The 18,934-nt window shown below is 37.0% G+C and overlaps 1 protein-coding gene across 32 annotated transcripts in view; it reads right to left on the bottom strand.

Moving 5' to 3' along the window:
- Nucleotides 1-18,934, bottom strand: part of SOX6 (SRY-box transcription factor 6) — a 734,686-nt gene that overhangs the window by 139,804 nt on the left and 575,948 nt on the right. For 25 of the 32 annotated variants that reach the window (XM_088843068.1, XM_055423307.2, XM_055423317.2 and 22 more), the window contains one exon: nt 8,072-8,195. In XM_088843068.1, coding sequence (XP_088699194.1) covers nt 8,072-8,195 — 124 coding nt within the window. The remainder of the gene's footprint in view (nt 1-8,071; nt 8,196-18,934) is intronic. The other 7 variants (XM_055423299.2, XM_055423324.2, XM_055423303.2 and 4 more) reach the window with 1 other exon arrangement.

Raw genomic sequence — 18,934 nt, 5'->3', positions numbered from 1 at the left:
AATGCTAATTTGGGAAATAATGTCCATTACATAAATCCCCTCTCCAGGCTTCCAGGTTTTCCAACCGATTATTTTTACCTGATGATTACAGAACAAATATGAAACAGGATTTAAAACCTATGGAAAATTAGACTGACATTAGTTTTACTTGCCACAAGTCTAGAATCAAAGTGGCTCCATAGCAAGAGCCCCTGAATGAGAGAAAGTATATTTTTTAATTTTCAAGGAAAGTGAAATGAAGCCAAAACTTAGTAAGACATAAACACTGGAGAATAGGCGCTCATATCATGAACGTTAGACACAAGCTACCATTAGACACAGGCTACCTCCTACAAGAATACTAGTTTCTGTAATTCAAATATAAACTATTTTTATTAAAAAGCAAAAACTCCCATGGATAAAAATCTGTCCATTTTCTTTGATTCTTTAGGAAGACAGGGACTGGGATGGTTACAGTCATCTAAGATGCTGCTGCTGCTGCTGCTAAGTCACTTCAGTCGTGTCCGACTCTGTGCGACCCCATAGACAGCAGCCCACCAGGCTCCCCCATCCCTGGGATTCTCCAGGCAAGAACACTGGAGTGGGTTGCCATTTCCTTCTCCAATGCATGAAAGTGAAAAGTGAAAGTGAAGTCGCTCAGTCGTGTCCGACTCCCAGCGACCCCATGAACTGCAGCCCACCAGGCTCCTCCATCCATGGGATTTTCCAGGCAAGAGTACTGGAGTGGGCTGCCATTGCCTTCTCCGTCTAAGATGCTAACTTCAGATATTAACTTATTTAAAGAGTTTGGGAGGAGAAGAGAAGAAAGATAAATTAAACTAGGAGACAGGACTCAAAGATTCTTTGGTTACTGGCTTAAAGTCTCATGCCTCATTTTCCATCCTCCAAAACTAAAGGGAAAAATACTATACATCCCTAATCTCACAGATTTTTTGGTCTGGTGGTATCACAGGATGATGGTGAGTTATTTGAGTTGCCAAATAACTCATAGATAGAACCTATCTTTATAAGTTATCATCATTTTTGCTACAACATGTAAATATTTCCATCACAATCACCAGTATAGACTTGGACATGCCACACTGCATCTTGCTTGGATGAATGTATTCAGAATAGCAAAATATTATAACTCCTCTGTATTCTGAGGGAATGTCATAATCAATCTGAATTTATCTCTGTGAGACATCACACCACATTGCAGCAAAAGTTAGCAGGCAATGAATGACATATTTAGAATCCTAAAAATAAAACAAAACCTTTAATTTGTTCTGAGAACAACTGGACAAAAAAAAATTGGCATAGATTATAGTATATATTGCTGAGATCACGATGTTCTTATTTCTCCTGCTAAATTTCTCCTCTATTCATCAAAGAATAGACCAATGATGAGGAGAGTCTTGATCTCAAGATTTTTTCTAAGAGCATCTGCATTGTTTTTCATACCTTTGAAGGAGCTAAAAATCAAGGATCATCTTAATTTCTTCACTTATTTCATAAATGCATCCAGACTCTTAGATAATCATATGAAAACCATGGAATTTGTCACAATAGCAATTAAATAAATGAGTATGGCTGAAATAATATAAATTCATCCACATTATAAGAAATTAACTTAAAATAACAACTTAAAGTTTATGACTTAATGAGAGCTCACCAATGATATAGCCTCCATATATGAAGAAAGGCACATTTAAAATAATCTCAATCTCCATAAAACTAGGTTATTTTATACAGGTGAACATATATATTTTCTTCTTGGTCCTAAATACTCATTTAAAAGAGAATACTAATCTGAAGAATCTCAGAAATGCGTTGATTCCAAAGGTGAAAGTAAAAGTGGCTCAGTCATGTCTGACTCTTTGAGACATTCTCCAGGCCAAAATACTGAAGTGGGTAGTCTTTCCCTTCTCCAGGGGATCTTTCCAACCCAAAGATCGAACCCAGGTCTCCCACATTGAAGGTGGATTCTTTACCAGTTGAGCCACCAGGAAAGCCCAGGAATACTGAAGTGGGTAGCCTATCCCTTCTCCAGGGAATCTTTCCAACCCAGGAATCCAACTGGGGTCTCCTGCATTGCAGGTGGATTCTTTACCAGCTGAGCTTGATTTCAAGTAGATGGCTTTAATTAATAAAGCATTCCATCAGTAGTGGTTACATGCCTCTGCTTTAAATATTCAAGAAAAGATAGAAATGGCAAGCTTCACAAGATGTCATTTTGATAACCCCATACATATAAATCACATCTTTTACACACACACAAAAAAAGTTAGACTTTTTAAAATATTCTTTATGCTTAGATCATGCCTGCAAGAGTATAAAATTCAGAACTTCAGTCCAAATTCTATCTCCACTAATTTCTGGGGTGAAAGTGTAGAAAGTTAATTATCTACTTTGACTTTTAGTTTCTTTTCTTAAACAAAATGTAGATAATGTCACTTATGGTTTAGAGTTGCTATAAAAATTTAATGAGAATATATATGTATATTTATACATATATTAATATATATAGATACAGATATTAGAAAATAAATGGTGGTCAATAAATGCTAACTGAAACAAAGGAATTAAAAAGAAGTATTAGGTAGCAACTATACACCAACAAATTAGACAATCTGGAAGAAATGAAAAATTCCTTGAAACACACAAATTACCTAAACTGACTTAAGGAGAAATGGATAATATAAACAAACCTGTAACAAATAAAGAGATTAAATCAGCAATCAAAAACCTCCTAAAACAGAAAATTCTTGGACCAGTTAGATGGCCTCACCAATCTACTGAACATTTAAGAAAAATTAACACTAATCCTTACAAAATCTTCAAAAAAATTGAAGAAGAGGAAACACATCCTAACTATGAGGCAATGAGGCCAATATAACCTTGATAACAAAGCCAGATAAAGACATCACAAAACACAAAAAATATAGATTAATATCTTGCATGAATATTAAAATCCTCAAAAAATATTAGCATATTAAATCCAAAAGCATATCAAAAGGATTATTCACCATGACAAAGCAGGATTTATCCCAGGAATGCAAGGGTGGTTCAACATGAAAAAAATCAATGCAATACATAACATTAATAGAACAATGGGGGAAAAAATCCACATGATCATCTCAGTTGAGGCAGAAAAGGCATTTGACAAAATCCAACATCTTTTCATGATAAAAATTCTCAGAAAACTAGAAATAGAGGGAAAGTTCATCAGCATGATAAAGGGTATTTCTGAAAAACCCACAGCTAACATCACAGTGGCAAAAAACTGAAAAGTTTTTTGACTAAGATTGGGGACAATTATACCCACTTTCACTGCTGCTATACAACACTGCTAGAAATTTTAGCTAGTACTTTCAGACAAAAAAAGAAAAAAATAAAAGGCATCCAAATTGATAAAGCTGAAATTCCAATACTTTGGCCACCTCATGCGAAGAGTTGACTCACTGGAAAAGACTCATGCTGGGAGGGATTGGGGGTGGGAGGAGAAGGGGATGACAGAGAATGAGATGGCTGGATGGCATCACCAACTCGATGGACATGAGTTTGAGTGAACTCCGGGAGTTGGTGATGGACAGGGAGGCCTGGCGTGCTATGATTCATGGGGTCGCAAAGAGTCAGACATGACTGAGCGACTGAACTGAACTGAACTGAACAAGTATTGGTGAGAATATAAAGAAAGTGAAACACTATTGCATTGCTGGTTGGAAATGTAAAAGTTACAACCCCTATGGAAAACAGTTTGATGGTATCTCAAAAGATTAAACATAGAACTACCCATATGATTCAACAATCCCGTTCTTACATATATATTCAAAAGAACTGAAAACAGGGACACAAACAGGTATTCACATACCAATGCTCACAGAAGCATTATTGACAATAGCCAGAATGTGGGGAAAGAATGGACTTTTGATATATGCTACAATATGGAGGGACCTTGAAAACATTATGCTTAGTGAAATAAGCCAGACACAGAAGGACCGATATTGTATGATTCTATTCATATAAAGTATCTAGAATAGGCAAATTCATATAGAAAAATAGCAGAACAGAAGTTTCTAGGGGTTTGGGGTAAGGGGATAGAGAGAGTTACTGTTTATGGCCACAGTGTTTCTGTTGTTGATGATTAAAAGTTTGGAGTATAGATCATGATTATGGTTACTAAAAACTGCAGATGTATTAATACTAATGAGGTGTATATCGAAAAATGGTTAATATAAAAAATATTATTTTATGTATATTTTTCCACAATTTTTTTTCTTAAAGAAGCATTAGATATACTAGAGTAAAATTGCTTTTGGTCATCAGACAGAGAGGTAGTATATCTCAGTCAAATGCTCAGTTCTCGAACCACATTTCTAGTGGATAAGAATGCAGTTTAATGTAGTTAAATTTACTCAGGTTTCATGGTCAGACTTTATCCCCAAACATTAGAATTTTTTCAAAGAGCTTTCATATATTTAAGAAATTTAATCTTCATACCCACACTGAGCAGTGGACAAATCATGACATAATTTTTTTTTAGATGATAAAAAAGTGAGGCTCAGCAAGGCTAAGTGATATGTTCAAGTAAGAATTAAATAAATATCATCCATGTGGAACATTTAACACACTGTTTGGCACAAAGTAATTATTCAATAAACTTTAACTGTTATCATAATATTTAATATAACTAATAAATAAGTAAGGAGTCATGAGCAGGTAGACATCCTATTCCTAGGATCTCCTAGGAAACGTTAAGGGTGTGGCTCTAGCAGCAATCATTTTTAAAAATCCCAGCTACATGAAGCCCATGGGTCAGCTGAACCATCCCTGGCACACAAGGGGTCTATCCGGTATCTTTGCTGCTGCTGCTAAGTCGCTTCAGTCGTGTCCGACTGTGTGTGACCCCATAGATGGCAGCCCACCAGGCTCCCCCGTCCCTGGGATTCTCCAGGCAAGAACACTGGAGTGGGTTGCCATTTCCTTCTCCAATGCATGAAAGTGAAGAGTGAAAGTGAAGTCGCTCAGTCGTGTCCGACCCTTAGCGACACCACAGACTGCAGCCTACCAGACTCCTCCATCCATGGGGTTTTCTAGGCAAGAGTACTGGAGTGGCTTGCCATTGCCTTCTCCGAGAGAAAATAGTATAGATGATCTTATTTGCAAAGCAAAAGCAGAGACACAGATGTAGAGAACAAACACTGGGGTATCAAGAGGGCAGCGGGAGTGGGAGCAACTGGGAGACTGAGATTGACTCATACACACTATTGATATTACATATAAAATAGGTAACTATTGAGAACATTGTAGAGCATAGGGAACTCTACTTAATGCACTTTGGTGACCTGAATGGGAAGGAAATCCAAAAGGGAGAGGATAAATGTACATTTATGGGTGATTCATTCTGCTGTACAGTAGAAATTAACACAACATTGAAAAGAACCATACTCCAATAAAAATTAATTTTAAAAAACAGTATGGAATTGTTTCAGTTTATGGGAAGATGAAAAAAGAGCAAAAAGAGAGCCAATGTAGCACTTACTCTTCTTGCTGCTTAGGGGATCAAACTATGCAGTTAACCACCATTTCAAGACTTTTACATGTGATGCTACTTCTCTACTTGTGTTGCTGTCACACAAGTGAAATTACTATAGTTCAGTTTGGGGCAAAAATGTTTTCCTTCTCCGAGCTCCAGTCAAACAGTATTCTCCTCTCCCAATTCATGTGAATGACAAGAATACTGCATACACCAAGTCTCCTAAGTATGTAATGTCTCTACCAGTAGCATCTGAACATATAAATTTAATTCTTTTAAAGTATAATTTTTATAAACAATTAAACCTGCATTAGCCAAAGTATCTAATAATTTACCATATGTGCATTGTGCTCATGCTCAGTCATGTCCGACTCTGCAGCCCCACAGACTATAGCCTTCCAGGCTCCTCTGCCCATAGGATTCTCCAGGCAAGAACACTGGAGTGGGTTGCCATCCTCCAGAGGATCTTCCTGACCCAGGGATTGAACCCACATCTCTTGCACTGCAGGCAGATTCTTTACCCTCTGAGCCACCTGGGAAGCTACCTGGGAATTTAGAGTTCTGGTTAACTCAATTCTCTGACGTAACTTAGGGGTCACCAGATAATACCTTTGATACCAGCCTTGCTTGTGATGAAAAATCATCCTACATGTCCAAATCCATTGTCCTGCCCTAACTAGCAGGTTTTAGCCAACATAATCAAATCCAGTTTTGATACCCCAAGACACTGCTCTATGCTGCACAGATGCTGTTCAGTGGAAGTAATGCACTGCTGCAGAGTATTGCCCCAGTTCTCTAGATTCTTACTTATCTACTGCAATCTCATTGATACTGCGTGAGAAGATTCTTTATAAAACGATCCAAATTCATTGACTATATAAAAGTAGCTTCCCCCATAAAAAACAATATTATTGTTGCAACAAAATTACATAATATGCTAATTATGTTGGTTTCTATGTCTAGTAGAAAATAATGCCCATAACCTGATTTTGAAATGTGGAGAATTTTAAATTTAAAAGCATGAAAATTAGAGAGTTTCCATGTATAGTTCATCTAAAAGGTTTCTAAGACTGGTGTAGGGATGACAACTCAGATTCAGAATAAACAAGTAAACTTAGTGTACACCAACACTCCAAAGGAAGTCAAAATGAAGAGAGTTCAAAACTATTTATAGAGATCAGAGAAGAAATGAACCACCGCACTGACAGAAAGATATTCTCTGGCAAAATATAATCCCATCCTTAATATAGATACTAATTTCACAGACTATAACTTGCTCTAAAAATTCTGCTCTAACTTTTAACAATTTGAATAACACAATTTTCTTTTACTCAGGTATCCCTTTACTCAGGTATCCTCTCACTCAGGTTTGTATCTGAGGAATTTTTAAAGTCAGTCCTTAAATTAGCCAATCCCTCAAAATCTCTATTTTTTGAATCATTTGGGTTTTGACACAGACATCTTATCTTTCTTCACTGGAAGGGGGTTCTCTACCAAATGCATAAGAGTAACTGATGGCAAAAAACAGATGTTAAAACCCACTAGGTTTGGTCTTATGCTATTCAGTAAGTTTCCTCACAGAGAATTTTGTAAAGTGACTTACATTTTATTGTTGCTTTAAGCATATTAAAATACCTTTATAAACCCATACACACAAAAAATCTGCTGCACTCAGATTGGGAGGTTAATATAATCAGGTTAATACGTTAAAAAGAACTTGACACAGAAATTATTAATGAGTAGAACAAGGTCACTACTTCTGAGGTGAGGTCACTTACAAAGAATGCACAAATGAAATTAAGGTTGACTTTTATTTACTTGACTATCTTCTTACATTGGATTCCTTTGGCAACATATCTTTAAACATTTAAAGCCCTGTTTACAAGGATGCTCTGAAAGAAGCTTCAAACCATTATGCCCCTAATTGAATTCCCCAGGAGTCCAGTAAACCCAGAGGAATAAAGAAAAATCATAATATTTGCTAAATCATCTCAAAACATGTTTCACTGCAAGGTTATGTGACCTCGTCTTTGAGGTTCAAAGATGAATGAGAAAATACTACTGAATGCTTCATTATTTAGACTGAAATAAAAAAAGAATTTTACCTATTAGTGGCAAGCTAATTAAATCAGTTCAGTTTGAACTTTTCTTCCAAGAGAAATCAGACAACAAACAATAATAGCATTTTATACTGTATGTGACCACTTTCCTAGAGTATAAAAGCTCTCAGGAAGAGAAAAGTATCTTTAACCAAAGACAATTATTCATAGCAAAGATATGAGAGAGAGTTGACAAAATTTGTAGTCCCGAGGGAAAGCAGCATTTTAACTGTGAATACAGAACAAATTCCAGTGGAAAAAGAGAAAGTAAAGTTTCAAGCAACCAATTAGTTATTAACATGCCCCCTTCACAATTCTAATTTTACTTTAAAATACCTTTTATGATCTTTTTATTCATAGTTCCTTCATATGCTTCTGTGTTTGTTTTGACTACTAAGCAAAAAAATACGGATCTTAGCATTCACGAAAGAATGTTAAATCCCTGTCTACTTACCTGGTTTGTATGTTATTCCAGGGGGGAAGAGGAATCCCTGTTGGGCAGCAGCAGCTGCTGCCAGGGTCCGCTGGTCATGTGGAAAAATTGGGATCATGAGCGGAGGCATGTGACCCTGAACCTGCTAAACAGAAGAGAGCCTATGATCAGACACAGAGCAAATGCATGCCAAGAAGTATTTGTTTTTCACTCCTGGTGGTGAGCTGGTACCCAAACAGCCACCCATTCCTAACCTCATTCCAAATCTGGTCCCAGAGAAAATTCAGGCTGACTTTACCAAATCCCTTTCAGATTCTATTGGTATACCAACTATCTAACCTCCTTGTGAATTTGCCTCATCCCTACTTCCACTAAATTATAGTGAATGGTTTTCTTTCATCTTGACTTTTTTTTTCTTTTATTTTCTTTCTTTTTTAAAAAACAAAGAGCAGGAAGAAATGTTTTATTCTCTCACCGTACAGTGTTGAAAGGTTTTGCCCTTTCATCAGCTGTGCATTCTGTGCTTTATTGTAAAAACTGTTACAGTATCCTTGGTCAGAAAGTAATGTCTAATTGTTATATATTCCAAAAGCTCTAGCTCCCCAGTTTAGGTATCTTATTTCAAAGCCTTGCTGCATTATGTCAAACATATAGCCCTTCAGATTTAAGGCTACTACCTCATGGCTCCCAATTAAACTAATATTCTTTGCCATACACACCTCGATGTAACATATAAATTGCTTGTCTGGCTAAGCAGTTTTACAGCTTTATGCACTACCATGTAGCTGAGTAATTATGGAGTTGTATTCAGAGAGCATTTCATAATAAATCCTACTATATCAAATTTCATTTGACCTCAATAAATGTATCAAAGAGCACAAAAATGCAAAACAGAAAATCTTCACTCTATATCAGTATTTGTATTCCATATAAAGAAAATAAGAACTATGACAGAATCATGTCTGTGAAAATTACATTTTAATTTCCCAGCCCTCTCCCTTACTCTATGCATGCTGTCTTGATTCCAGAATAGCATCACAGGAAGGTTTTGTACTGGCTTTCAGGGCATGATTTTATAAATTAAACTATAGGACTTTTGTTATTTAAAGATCAAAACTAGGATGTACTAACAGCAACGATCTTTAAGTTCAAACAGGGTCTTTACCCTCCTTACTAGTATAAAAAAGCTGTATCGTATCTTGTTTAAGATACAAACCTTTACTAGTAGTCTACAAACCCCAAACCCTTCCCCCATTTAAATTCCTAAATATTCTCTTTAGGCAAAATTCCATATACTGGCTGATGGCCCTGTTTAAATAGCACCAACTTGCCTTATCCTGTCCCTGTTCCCTTCTCAGCCAGGGACAGATTGCAAAAATGCTCCTGTGCAGGTCTAAGAGGTTTCATTTACCAACAGTTTCTCTCTAGGGAAAGCCCTAAGATGTGGGTTAATAAAGGGCAAGCAAAAAATAAACACTTTACAGTATTTCTCTGAATTCATTTCTCAGGAAAATCAACTTATAATAAAAAGGTCTTTGTGCAATTACTACCTTGCCAGTGGGGCGTGAAGAAAACTAGCTTTGGGCAGCTTTTTCTTCCATTTTAGCTGAGGTAAGCCCAAGTTTTGTATGTTTGAGTACAAACTTAGCCTGCTTAAACTGGAGCTGATCCCCTGGTGCCTAGGTCTTGCCTTTAGCCCTGAAGAAAAGCACTAGGTTTGCTGTTCAATTCCAGCTTGCAAACTTGAGATGTCAAAGATGACAGCGCTGTTCTCTGTCAGAAAATAAGACATGATATTTTTGTGGGTGACTATTGTTTAGTATAAGAGTATATCAAAGGAAATCACTTCATTTAGTTTTAGAAAAATAGTCTTAGCATATACCCAGAACACTGCACAGATGCTTCACATTCTAAAGGAAGCAAACAAAAAGTGGGGAGTCTAGGTATCAAATAAATTCTTTCTTTCCTTCTTTCAACGAATATTTATTAAATCATTATTATGTGTTATGGATCTTGAGAAGAAGCTGAAAAAATTGGGGCTATTTTGATTAGGAGAGAGAAGATATACATTTAAGTTGAAATATTTGAAAGAATTATGTATGGAAGAAGAACTTGATTAAGTCTGAGTGATTACAAAGAACAGAACTAGGCTCGAAAGAAAGATTTTAGGGAAGTTTAATGCAAAGAAGAATTTTCTAATAATGAGTTATTCAATAATCACTGTGATTAAAGAGGTTCTTTGTGCCATTTTCCTATGCGTGTGTGTGCTAAGATGATTCAGTCATGTCTGACTCCTTGCCACCCTATGGACTGTAGCCCACCAGGCTCCTCTGTCCATGGGATTCTCCAGGCAAGAATACTGGAGTGAGTTGCCATGCCCTTCTCCAGGGAAGTGGTCAATTAACGGCTGTATACTCATATGTCACAGATACTTTAAAGGATAGACATAACTTAAACCCTAATTAGATAATGACCTATGGTGCATTTTCAACTTTATAATTCTACATTTGTTTAAAAGTCAACATTAGGAAGATAATGCCATATAGTCATTCCTCCATCCATTCAACACGTCTATTCAGAATCCACTATGTCTACAAAGGCTTTGTTGTCAAATGAATCTGAAGCTTAAATCTATACAGTGTCATTTCCTTGGCAGTGTGATCTTGAACAGTTACTCAGCCTTCCTGAGTCTATTTTTCTCATGTAAAAATCAAAGCTAATGTGTACTAACTTAGCTGGTAGTTAGCAGTATGGTTGTTGTGAGGATTAAATAAACAAGAAAAGTAATGCTGTGGCACGGTGACTAGCATTTAATAGGCACTCAATAAATATTAATCCTTAGTTTTTCTTATCCAGTTTACTATTCAGTACTAGAAATTTATCAAACTACTAAAGAACTAACACAAGAAACAGTGGATCTTAACCCATAACTCTACTTCAAATAAGAAAACATGAGTCAAATAAATAATTCAGTTTGGCAGGCAGAGGCTTGTTTGTTTTTAGCAGACCCATGCCTCACAGAGCATTATCTTATCCTAAATATCCAGAACATGAAGAAAAAAAAAGGTGGGATTAAAAAGCTCATTTGAAGATGTAATTTGGGATCCTTAGTGTTATTCATTAAATAGCATCTGAAAACATAATTTTATTTTTACATTGGAGCCCAAGTTCTTCAGATCTTAAGCATAAGGGCATCAATGGCAATCAGGTATCAGACTTTAATTATTGAATCTTTGTGTCTGAAGATATTTCCTTTGTAGTTAGCTATGTAACTGAGAGACTAAAGTTAACTAATTAAAGGTCATTTTTAACATAAAAGAGCTGTAAGTGTTTCATATTAACATAAGCTGTAAGAACTTAGGGAAGTTCTTTTCTGTCCATCATCCTCTATATAACAGGATATTTTAGAAAGTTTCAATGCTATGAGGTAAGAGGCAGTTTCAGTAAACTGAGAAATAAAGTAAATGAGGGGGACAGAAGGTATTGTGAAAACAATGATAATGATGGAATCACAGAGTTGAAGTGAAGCTTAGAGTTTATCTAACCTAGTAGTTCTCCAAGTGTGGTACCCAACCAGCAGCATCAGCAATACCTGAGAGCTTTAAAAAAAGCAAATTATCAGACTCCAGCCCAGACCTATGAAACAGAAACTCTGGGGGTTGGGGCCAACAGTCTAGAATGTAGACTAAAATTTAATCCAGAGAGGAGATTCTCAAACTTTTGTGGACTTTGGAATCATCTGGAGGGCTTGTTAAAACAAAAATTATTTGACCCCATTCTCAGAAATCAGTAGATCTGAGGTGGGAACCTGAGTATACTGTTCCAACAAGTTCCTAGGAGAAGCTAGTTAGTGCTGTTGGTTCAAGGACCATTCTTTGAGAATCTCTAATCCAATTCAAATCTCACAATTTACACCTAGGGAACCAGGTGGCTTGAGAAGGTAAAACTGAGGTCACACTGCCTGTGACAGACCTGGATCGAGAGTCCAGAACTTCTGCACCCTGTTCAGTGCTTTTTCCATTATATCACATGGACTTCAGAAAAAGAAAAATGAGAAATCATACGTGTACATTCTTTGCATAGAGAAAATGTGGAGAGCTGCAACTGAAAATAATGTTATATTTCAGATGTGTCTCTGAAATATAGAGACTACGGAGCATAGAAACTACCTTGTTCAGTTCCAGTCTGTTTCTTCTCTCTTATTTTGAACCTACACATTGATCTCAAATTTGTCATTCAGTTCAGTTCAGTCGTTCAGTCGTGTCCGACTCTCTGCGACCCCATGAATCACAGCACACCAGGCCTCCCTGTCCATCACCAACTCCCGGAGTTCACTCAAACTCATGTCCATCGAGTCGGTGATGCCATCAATTCCAATTAATTCATTAGCAATAATCACTTAGATCCAAATGATAAAGTTGACCTTATTTTACGTAAAATAACGATGTGAAAATTCAAAATGCCTTCATTAAATATAAGCCAAAATATCCAGTAGCCAGTTAGAACACAGGCTGAGAAACGATGAAAAGCTCCTCTTATATCTCTGATTACAGAAATCATCATCATCATCACAGCAACTAATATTTTCCAGGATTTCCTATATGTCAAGCATATGGGAAAGTGATTTAAATACTCCATCTCATTAAATTCTCAAAATTTTATCAGGTACCTACTGTTATTATCCTCATTTATTTAATGAGAAAGACAAAACAATGAGAAATTAGGTAACATGGTCACTTAAAAAGTGATGGAGCCAAGATTCAAGGCCAGGTATGTCAGGCTCAAAGCCTATACTTTTAAGTACTATATTAAGCATAAAGTCATCTTTTGCTCCGGAGAAGGCAATGGCAAGCCACTCCAGTACTCTTGCCTAGAAAATCCCATGGATGGAGGAGCCTGGTAGGCTGCAGTCCAAAGGGTCACTCAGTTGGACACAACTGAGCGACCTCAGTTTCACTTTTCACTTTCATGCATTGAAGAAGGAAATGGCAACCCACTCCAGTGTTCTTGCCTGGAGAATCCCAGGGACGGGGGAGCCTGGTAGGCTGCCGTCTATGGGGTCACACAGAGTTGGACACGACTAAAGCGACTTAGCAGCAGCAGTAGCAGCATCTTTTGCTAAATATAATTGTGAATTTACATGCAGTTATAATAAATAATACAAAAGATCCATGTACACTTTACTCAGTTTCTCCCAATGGTGAAACTTGAAAAATTATAGAACAATATCACAACCAGGACACTGACATTGACACAATCCAACAGCCTTACTCAGATTTCACCAATGGGATACCATTTTTTAAAAATTATGTGTCATAAAATGTAGCATGGGTAATTAAAGATCTATGAATACTTCCAACTACCACCTTTCATACAAAGTTCACCAGTATGACCTAGTGCAAATAAAGTGAGTGGAAATCATGAATTAAAGCAATAATTTCCCCTTTCAGAGCTTTCCATTTATTTTACTTACTAGAAGATTATTGGTTTAAGGTGGGACAAAAATGGAAAGCAAGAACAAGGTGGATGGGGGAGGTACGGAAAGAGGATTTGGTGGCCATACAAGCATCACATAAGCATCTCAAATATTTTTCTTCTATGGAAGTTGTGAATTAAGTTTACTGCACTGCATGTCAGTGCCTAAGGAAGATAAAGAATTCTGCTAAAAGAGAAAAGTCCCATCCTGCTCTGAAGAATGTAAGCCTGCCTTTCCTTTTTCTTCCCATCATCTTATTTTCCCATTTGGTAACACGCCAGGAAAGGCAGTCACATTGTAAACAGCAAGTTCCAAAAATATTTTACTAAAGAATAAGAAATAATAGAATTCCATCAAAGAATGACCAGTCTCCACATGTCTTTTTCAAGAAGTTATCAAAATTTCAAATAGCATCTTTTTTTCTTGAAAGTGTAGTTTTCCCTTAGTCCAAATTCAGATTCTTTAATTATCGCATGTGTTGTGCTATGCTTAGTTGCTGAGTCGTGTCCAACTCTTTGCGACCCCAAGAGCTGTAGCTAGTTAGGCTCCTCTGTCCATCGGATTTGTCAGGCAAGAATACTGGAGTGGTTGCCATTTCCTTCTTCAGGGGATCTTCCTGACCCAGGGATCAAACTTGGGTTTCTCGTGTATCCTGCACTGCAGGTGGATTCTTTACCTGCTGAGCCATAATTATCCCATGTGTGTATGTTAGTTGCTCATTCACGTCCGACACTTTGTGACACAGTGGGCTGTAGTCTGCCAGGCTCCTATGTCAGTGGAATTCTCCAGGCAAGAATACTGGAGTTGGTTGCCATTGCCTTCCCCAGGGGACCTTTCAGACTCAGGGATTGAACTCAGGTCTCCTGCATTGTAGGCAGATTCTTTACCATCCGCGCTACTAGGGAAGCAAGCCCCCCAATTATTCCACAGGTAGAAGTAAAACTTATTTTGTTAATACAAAGAGTAAAGCTTAATGTGACCAAAAATAATCTCTGAGCATAAAAGTGCATTATTTTTTTATTGCTTTGGAAGTCAGCACTAACTAACTGGGTATGTAACTGGAATGACTAATGAGAATCCAGGAACCCTGTCATAGGTGGAACTAGTCAGTGAATCAGGAAAGAAGCAAACTGTACCCCTTAAAGCATGCTGCTGCTGCTGCTAAGTCACTTCAGTCGTGTCCGACTCTGTGTGACCCCATAGACGGAAGCCCACCAGTCTACCCCATCCCTGGGATTCTCCAGGCAAGAACACTGGAGTGGGTTGCCATTTCCTTCTCCAATGTGTGAAAGTGAAAAGTGAAAGTGAAGTCGCTCAGTCATGTCTAACTTGTAGCGACCCCACGGACTAAAGCCTACCAGGCTCCTCCGTCCATGGGATTTTTCAGGCAAGAGTACTGGAGTGGCTTGCCATTGCCTTCTCCCTTAAAGCATAACTGCCCATTAATTCTAAACTTCCACAATCCCGGACAAAAGCATTTCCCTTTTGCAGAGGGTGAGGAACACATTCTCGATCAAATAGGCTACATGCCCAGAAATTTTAATTGCTAGGATGTAACTCACATCTTTTAGACAATCGAGACAGCAGCAGATGCACGTGAAACACTTAGGTTCTGTCTCCTCCTATTCGTAAAACAGCATTGTTGCATCAACACTTATGCCCTTTGTTTTCTCTGTGCTAAGTTGATGATGCCATTTTTTGCCATCTGCCCCAGAGCTTCATTAAAGATACATGAATGGGCTAACTGGCCTGATATCTTGTGAGGAACAGGTGCTATTGTTTGTCCCTGAAGACTTGCACTAAAGATATGACTCAGAATACTTGAGAAAGAGCATCTGCAGCAGTCAGTCAGAAAGCAACTTGGCAGAGACCTGGCTACGTGCTAATATGCAAACAGAGTGACACTCAGGGGGGCTCATTTTCTTTCATGAGGATTATTTAACTTTTCTTAGTGACAGGAAATAAGTATTTGTACTGAAATTCATGAACAATATTAATGTCTATTACCTAGTTAAAGACAGTGAGCAAGTGAAGATCTTTTTAATGCCTTATTTCTAGAAAATCTTTCCTCATGTGATTTAATTGGAGAAAGCTTCCTTAATCTGTTGGAAGGAATGTTTCCAATGTTTGTAAATCATGAAGGAGGGAGGGGAAGACAGAGACAAAAAATACAAGAGAGAAAGCGCAATCAGAGGGAGAGGCAGGACAAAAAGACAGACAGAAAGGGGTGGGGGGTGGAACTTCCTTAAAGGCCATATTCTTTATTGCAAAGAGTAGCTGAGTTATTTGCATAAAGTGTTACCATTGTAAAAGCTGCACAGTCTAGAGTGAAAGAAATAAAGTCCCCAGAACCTTACATGAAAAGCCTTCAAGGCACGGAGGTATCTTCTTACTGCCAAAAAATGCATGCCAAATCTCAGCTATTTCTAGAGAGTTAAGGAGGGAAAGGTCTCATTTGATAGGATAAATAATGCTTTAAAACAAACCCTTTAATTGCAAAAGTTTTGTTTTTGTCTAAATTTTTAAGACTCTGTTTTTCCCTGACTTAAAAAGCATAAAGCAGTAGTCAACATATTGACCATAGTTTGAAGTATCCAAAGGAGCTTTCTATACAGCCTACCTGACTATTCTCTAATTGTTTCAATTCATTCATCATCTCTCACCAAGTAAATTGAGGGTCTTGAATAGCTTTGCTCTATGCCCCACTGTGCTTATCACAGGGCTAAGAACATACATAGTAGGCATTTTGTGCCAACTAATAAACAGGAGAACCATCAAGGACCCAAGAACTGGTTTTCCGATCACTAATTTCCATAGGGTAATATTATTGTTAATATAACTGCAAAAAGTATAAAGCTGTAGCTATGCTCATTATAGAAGAAGATTTAAGAATGATTTTTAAATAAATTTTGATATCACTTTGTCTGCTTTCCATTTGTCTTATTTAGCAAATCTCTGGCTAGTATCGCTAATGGTGGATTGCAAATCCTCACTTACAGAGAATCCGACTAGCTCTAGCAGGAGAATAATCAAACTGATATTTTATCAGGAGCAATTCTGAGACACAGATTTTCTGAGTCTTTAAGAACACAGAGTCCAATCTTCCTAGATGTTTCCCACCAACATCCAATGGATAATCACTGTACAAATAATATAAGAAAAAGATTCTTCTTTATTTGTTTGTTGAAGGCAAGACATTTTCTCTCTCTCAAACTCCCACAAGGATAACATACAAAACACTTTGTTACCATTCATCTTTCATACAATGCAATTTTTTTCCTGGAATTTTGATTACTATTGTCAACAATCTTTTCAAAATTTTCACTAAAGGGCCAGGAAAATCCCTGGAAAAGTAGAACAAACTAAAGATATTGCAGTTTAAGGGTATCCTTTTTAAAAACTCAGCTTTAGTCTTTCAAAGTCATGTCTTTGAAGATTAATGAATAGCTAACCTTTTCTTTATGTATATTATATTTAAAAAGTTAATTTCAAGGAAAAGAATGGAAAATAGCTTCACTAGTTTACTTGTCTTTACTAATTTACACTATTAATATATCTAATAAAATATCTGAAATATTCATAGGAAAAATGGAGATGATACATATTGTCCCTAGCTTCACTATGTCCCCACCTTCACTACCAAGATTAAGGCATGCAAACAAAGCAACTCCTTCTATAGGTGAGTCTTTAAAGACAGCTATTTCAAATCCACTTCACAGTTTAGTACTTTCCAGCTCCCTTTCTTGATTACACAGGAGGAGAATGATCTTTGAGAGTAACAGTACAATGGCTCCATTTATCAGATCAATAGCACATATTTTAAAAATCTTCTTTAGGTATATATTCAGAGAGAAATGTTAATAGCCCTGAAAGGGCCAATTCTTTGCATGTCCTTTGTGTTAACATCCTTTTATATTTTCAGCATACTGTATACACTCTGACCTATTTGTCGTTTTGAAAATGGGAAAGTATCTCATTAATCTACTAGGATCATCAGTAGTCAAACATCATTACTTTATCTCTTATTCATTTGTACATGTTCTGTTTAAATAATGAATTTTCAATGAAAACAACATGGATTTGGTACTCATGTAATCATGATTTTTAGCATTTCTTACTTATATGTCCCCTTACTCCCTGAAATAAAGAGTTCCACATGAATAAAATGACCTCTTAGGCCCCTAAGAGACATGTTACTCTGTAAGGTAAGTGAATAGCGCCTGTCTTCATTCAACTATTCAACAGCTTTTACTGAGTACTTACCACTGTCAATCCTAAAGGAAATCAGTCCTGAATACTCATTGGAAGAACTGATGCTGAAGCTGAAGCTCCAATACTTTGATGCTAAGAACTGACTCATTTGAAAAGACTCTGATGCTGGGAAAAACTGAAGATGGGAGGAGAAGGGGACGACAGAGGATGAGATGGTTGGACGGCATGACTGACATGATGGACATGAGTGTGAGCAGGCTCTGGCAGTTGGAGATGGACAGGGAGCCTGGCATGCTGCAGTCCATGGGGTCACAAAGTCGGACACGACTGAGCAACTGAACTGAACTGAGCACTAACTGCCCAGTACTGTGCTGAGCGCTAGGAATAAAAAGATGCCTTAGATACGCCCATAGCTTTATCAGGTAGAATGTTAAGTTTGTTTTCACTTATGCAATAGTATAAATCACCCAATTTGTCAGCTTACTTTGGAAAGTGGTCAACAGAGAAGGATTTGCTTAAAAAGAAAAATAAATTACAACAAAAATTCCATTACATATCTCTCCATAGTCTTCCTAAAGTTTCAAACCAAGAAAAAATATGAGAGTATTTATGAGGACAAAAGTCAGATTACTTTATAAAATGGATGACAAATGTTAATTAAATGTGTTTAAATTATCTTACTATGTTTTAAGAAACTCTCACCAGGAGGGAAGTAGAATGTTCTGGCCATAGAGAAATTAATAAAACATGTTATGCAAAAGTAAAATTTATGATTCATTTGGAATTAGATATGTACCACCTTTTCAATCCATACAAATGCATAATCTTGTCAATTAAATATTATTGTTAAGGTCTAGTAGTATGTTAAAATCACTTTAAAGTGCAACTAAGGAAAATTCATGTGTGTTTATTACTCCTTAAGGATCTATTAGTGGGTATTTTATTCAGATTCGTGCTGTAAAATCTGCATAAACTCAGCATATTGTTATCCCCATGTGTGCATTTGTTTGGTTAAAGCATAACAGCAAATCTCAATTTTTGCAACTTCTGGAAAAGTCAAGAGAACTAAAACAGTCTTAATTTTAATCAGATACAAACAGTTATCACTACAGAAGTGAAGAGTTGACTATTATGCAAACAGTCACAGTTAGTGGTCACCAGGCCATCACAGAAGACTGAGCTAGTCAATTACTTTA

The sequence above is a fragment of the Moschus berezovskii genome, chromosome 14 (genome assembly GCF_049115385.1).
Source record: "Moschus berezovskii isolate FMDL1 chromosome 14, NW_MosBer_1.0, whole genome shotgun sequence".
NCBI lineage: Eukaryota > Metazoa > Chordata > Mammalia > Artiodactyla > Moschidae > Moschus > Moschus berezovskii.
This window is presented reverse-complemented; position numbering and strand designations above follow the sequence as displayed.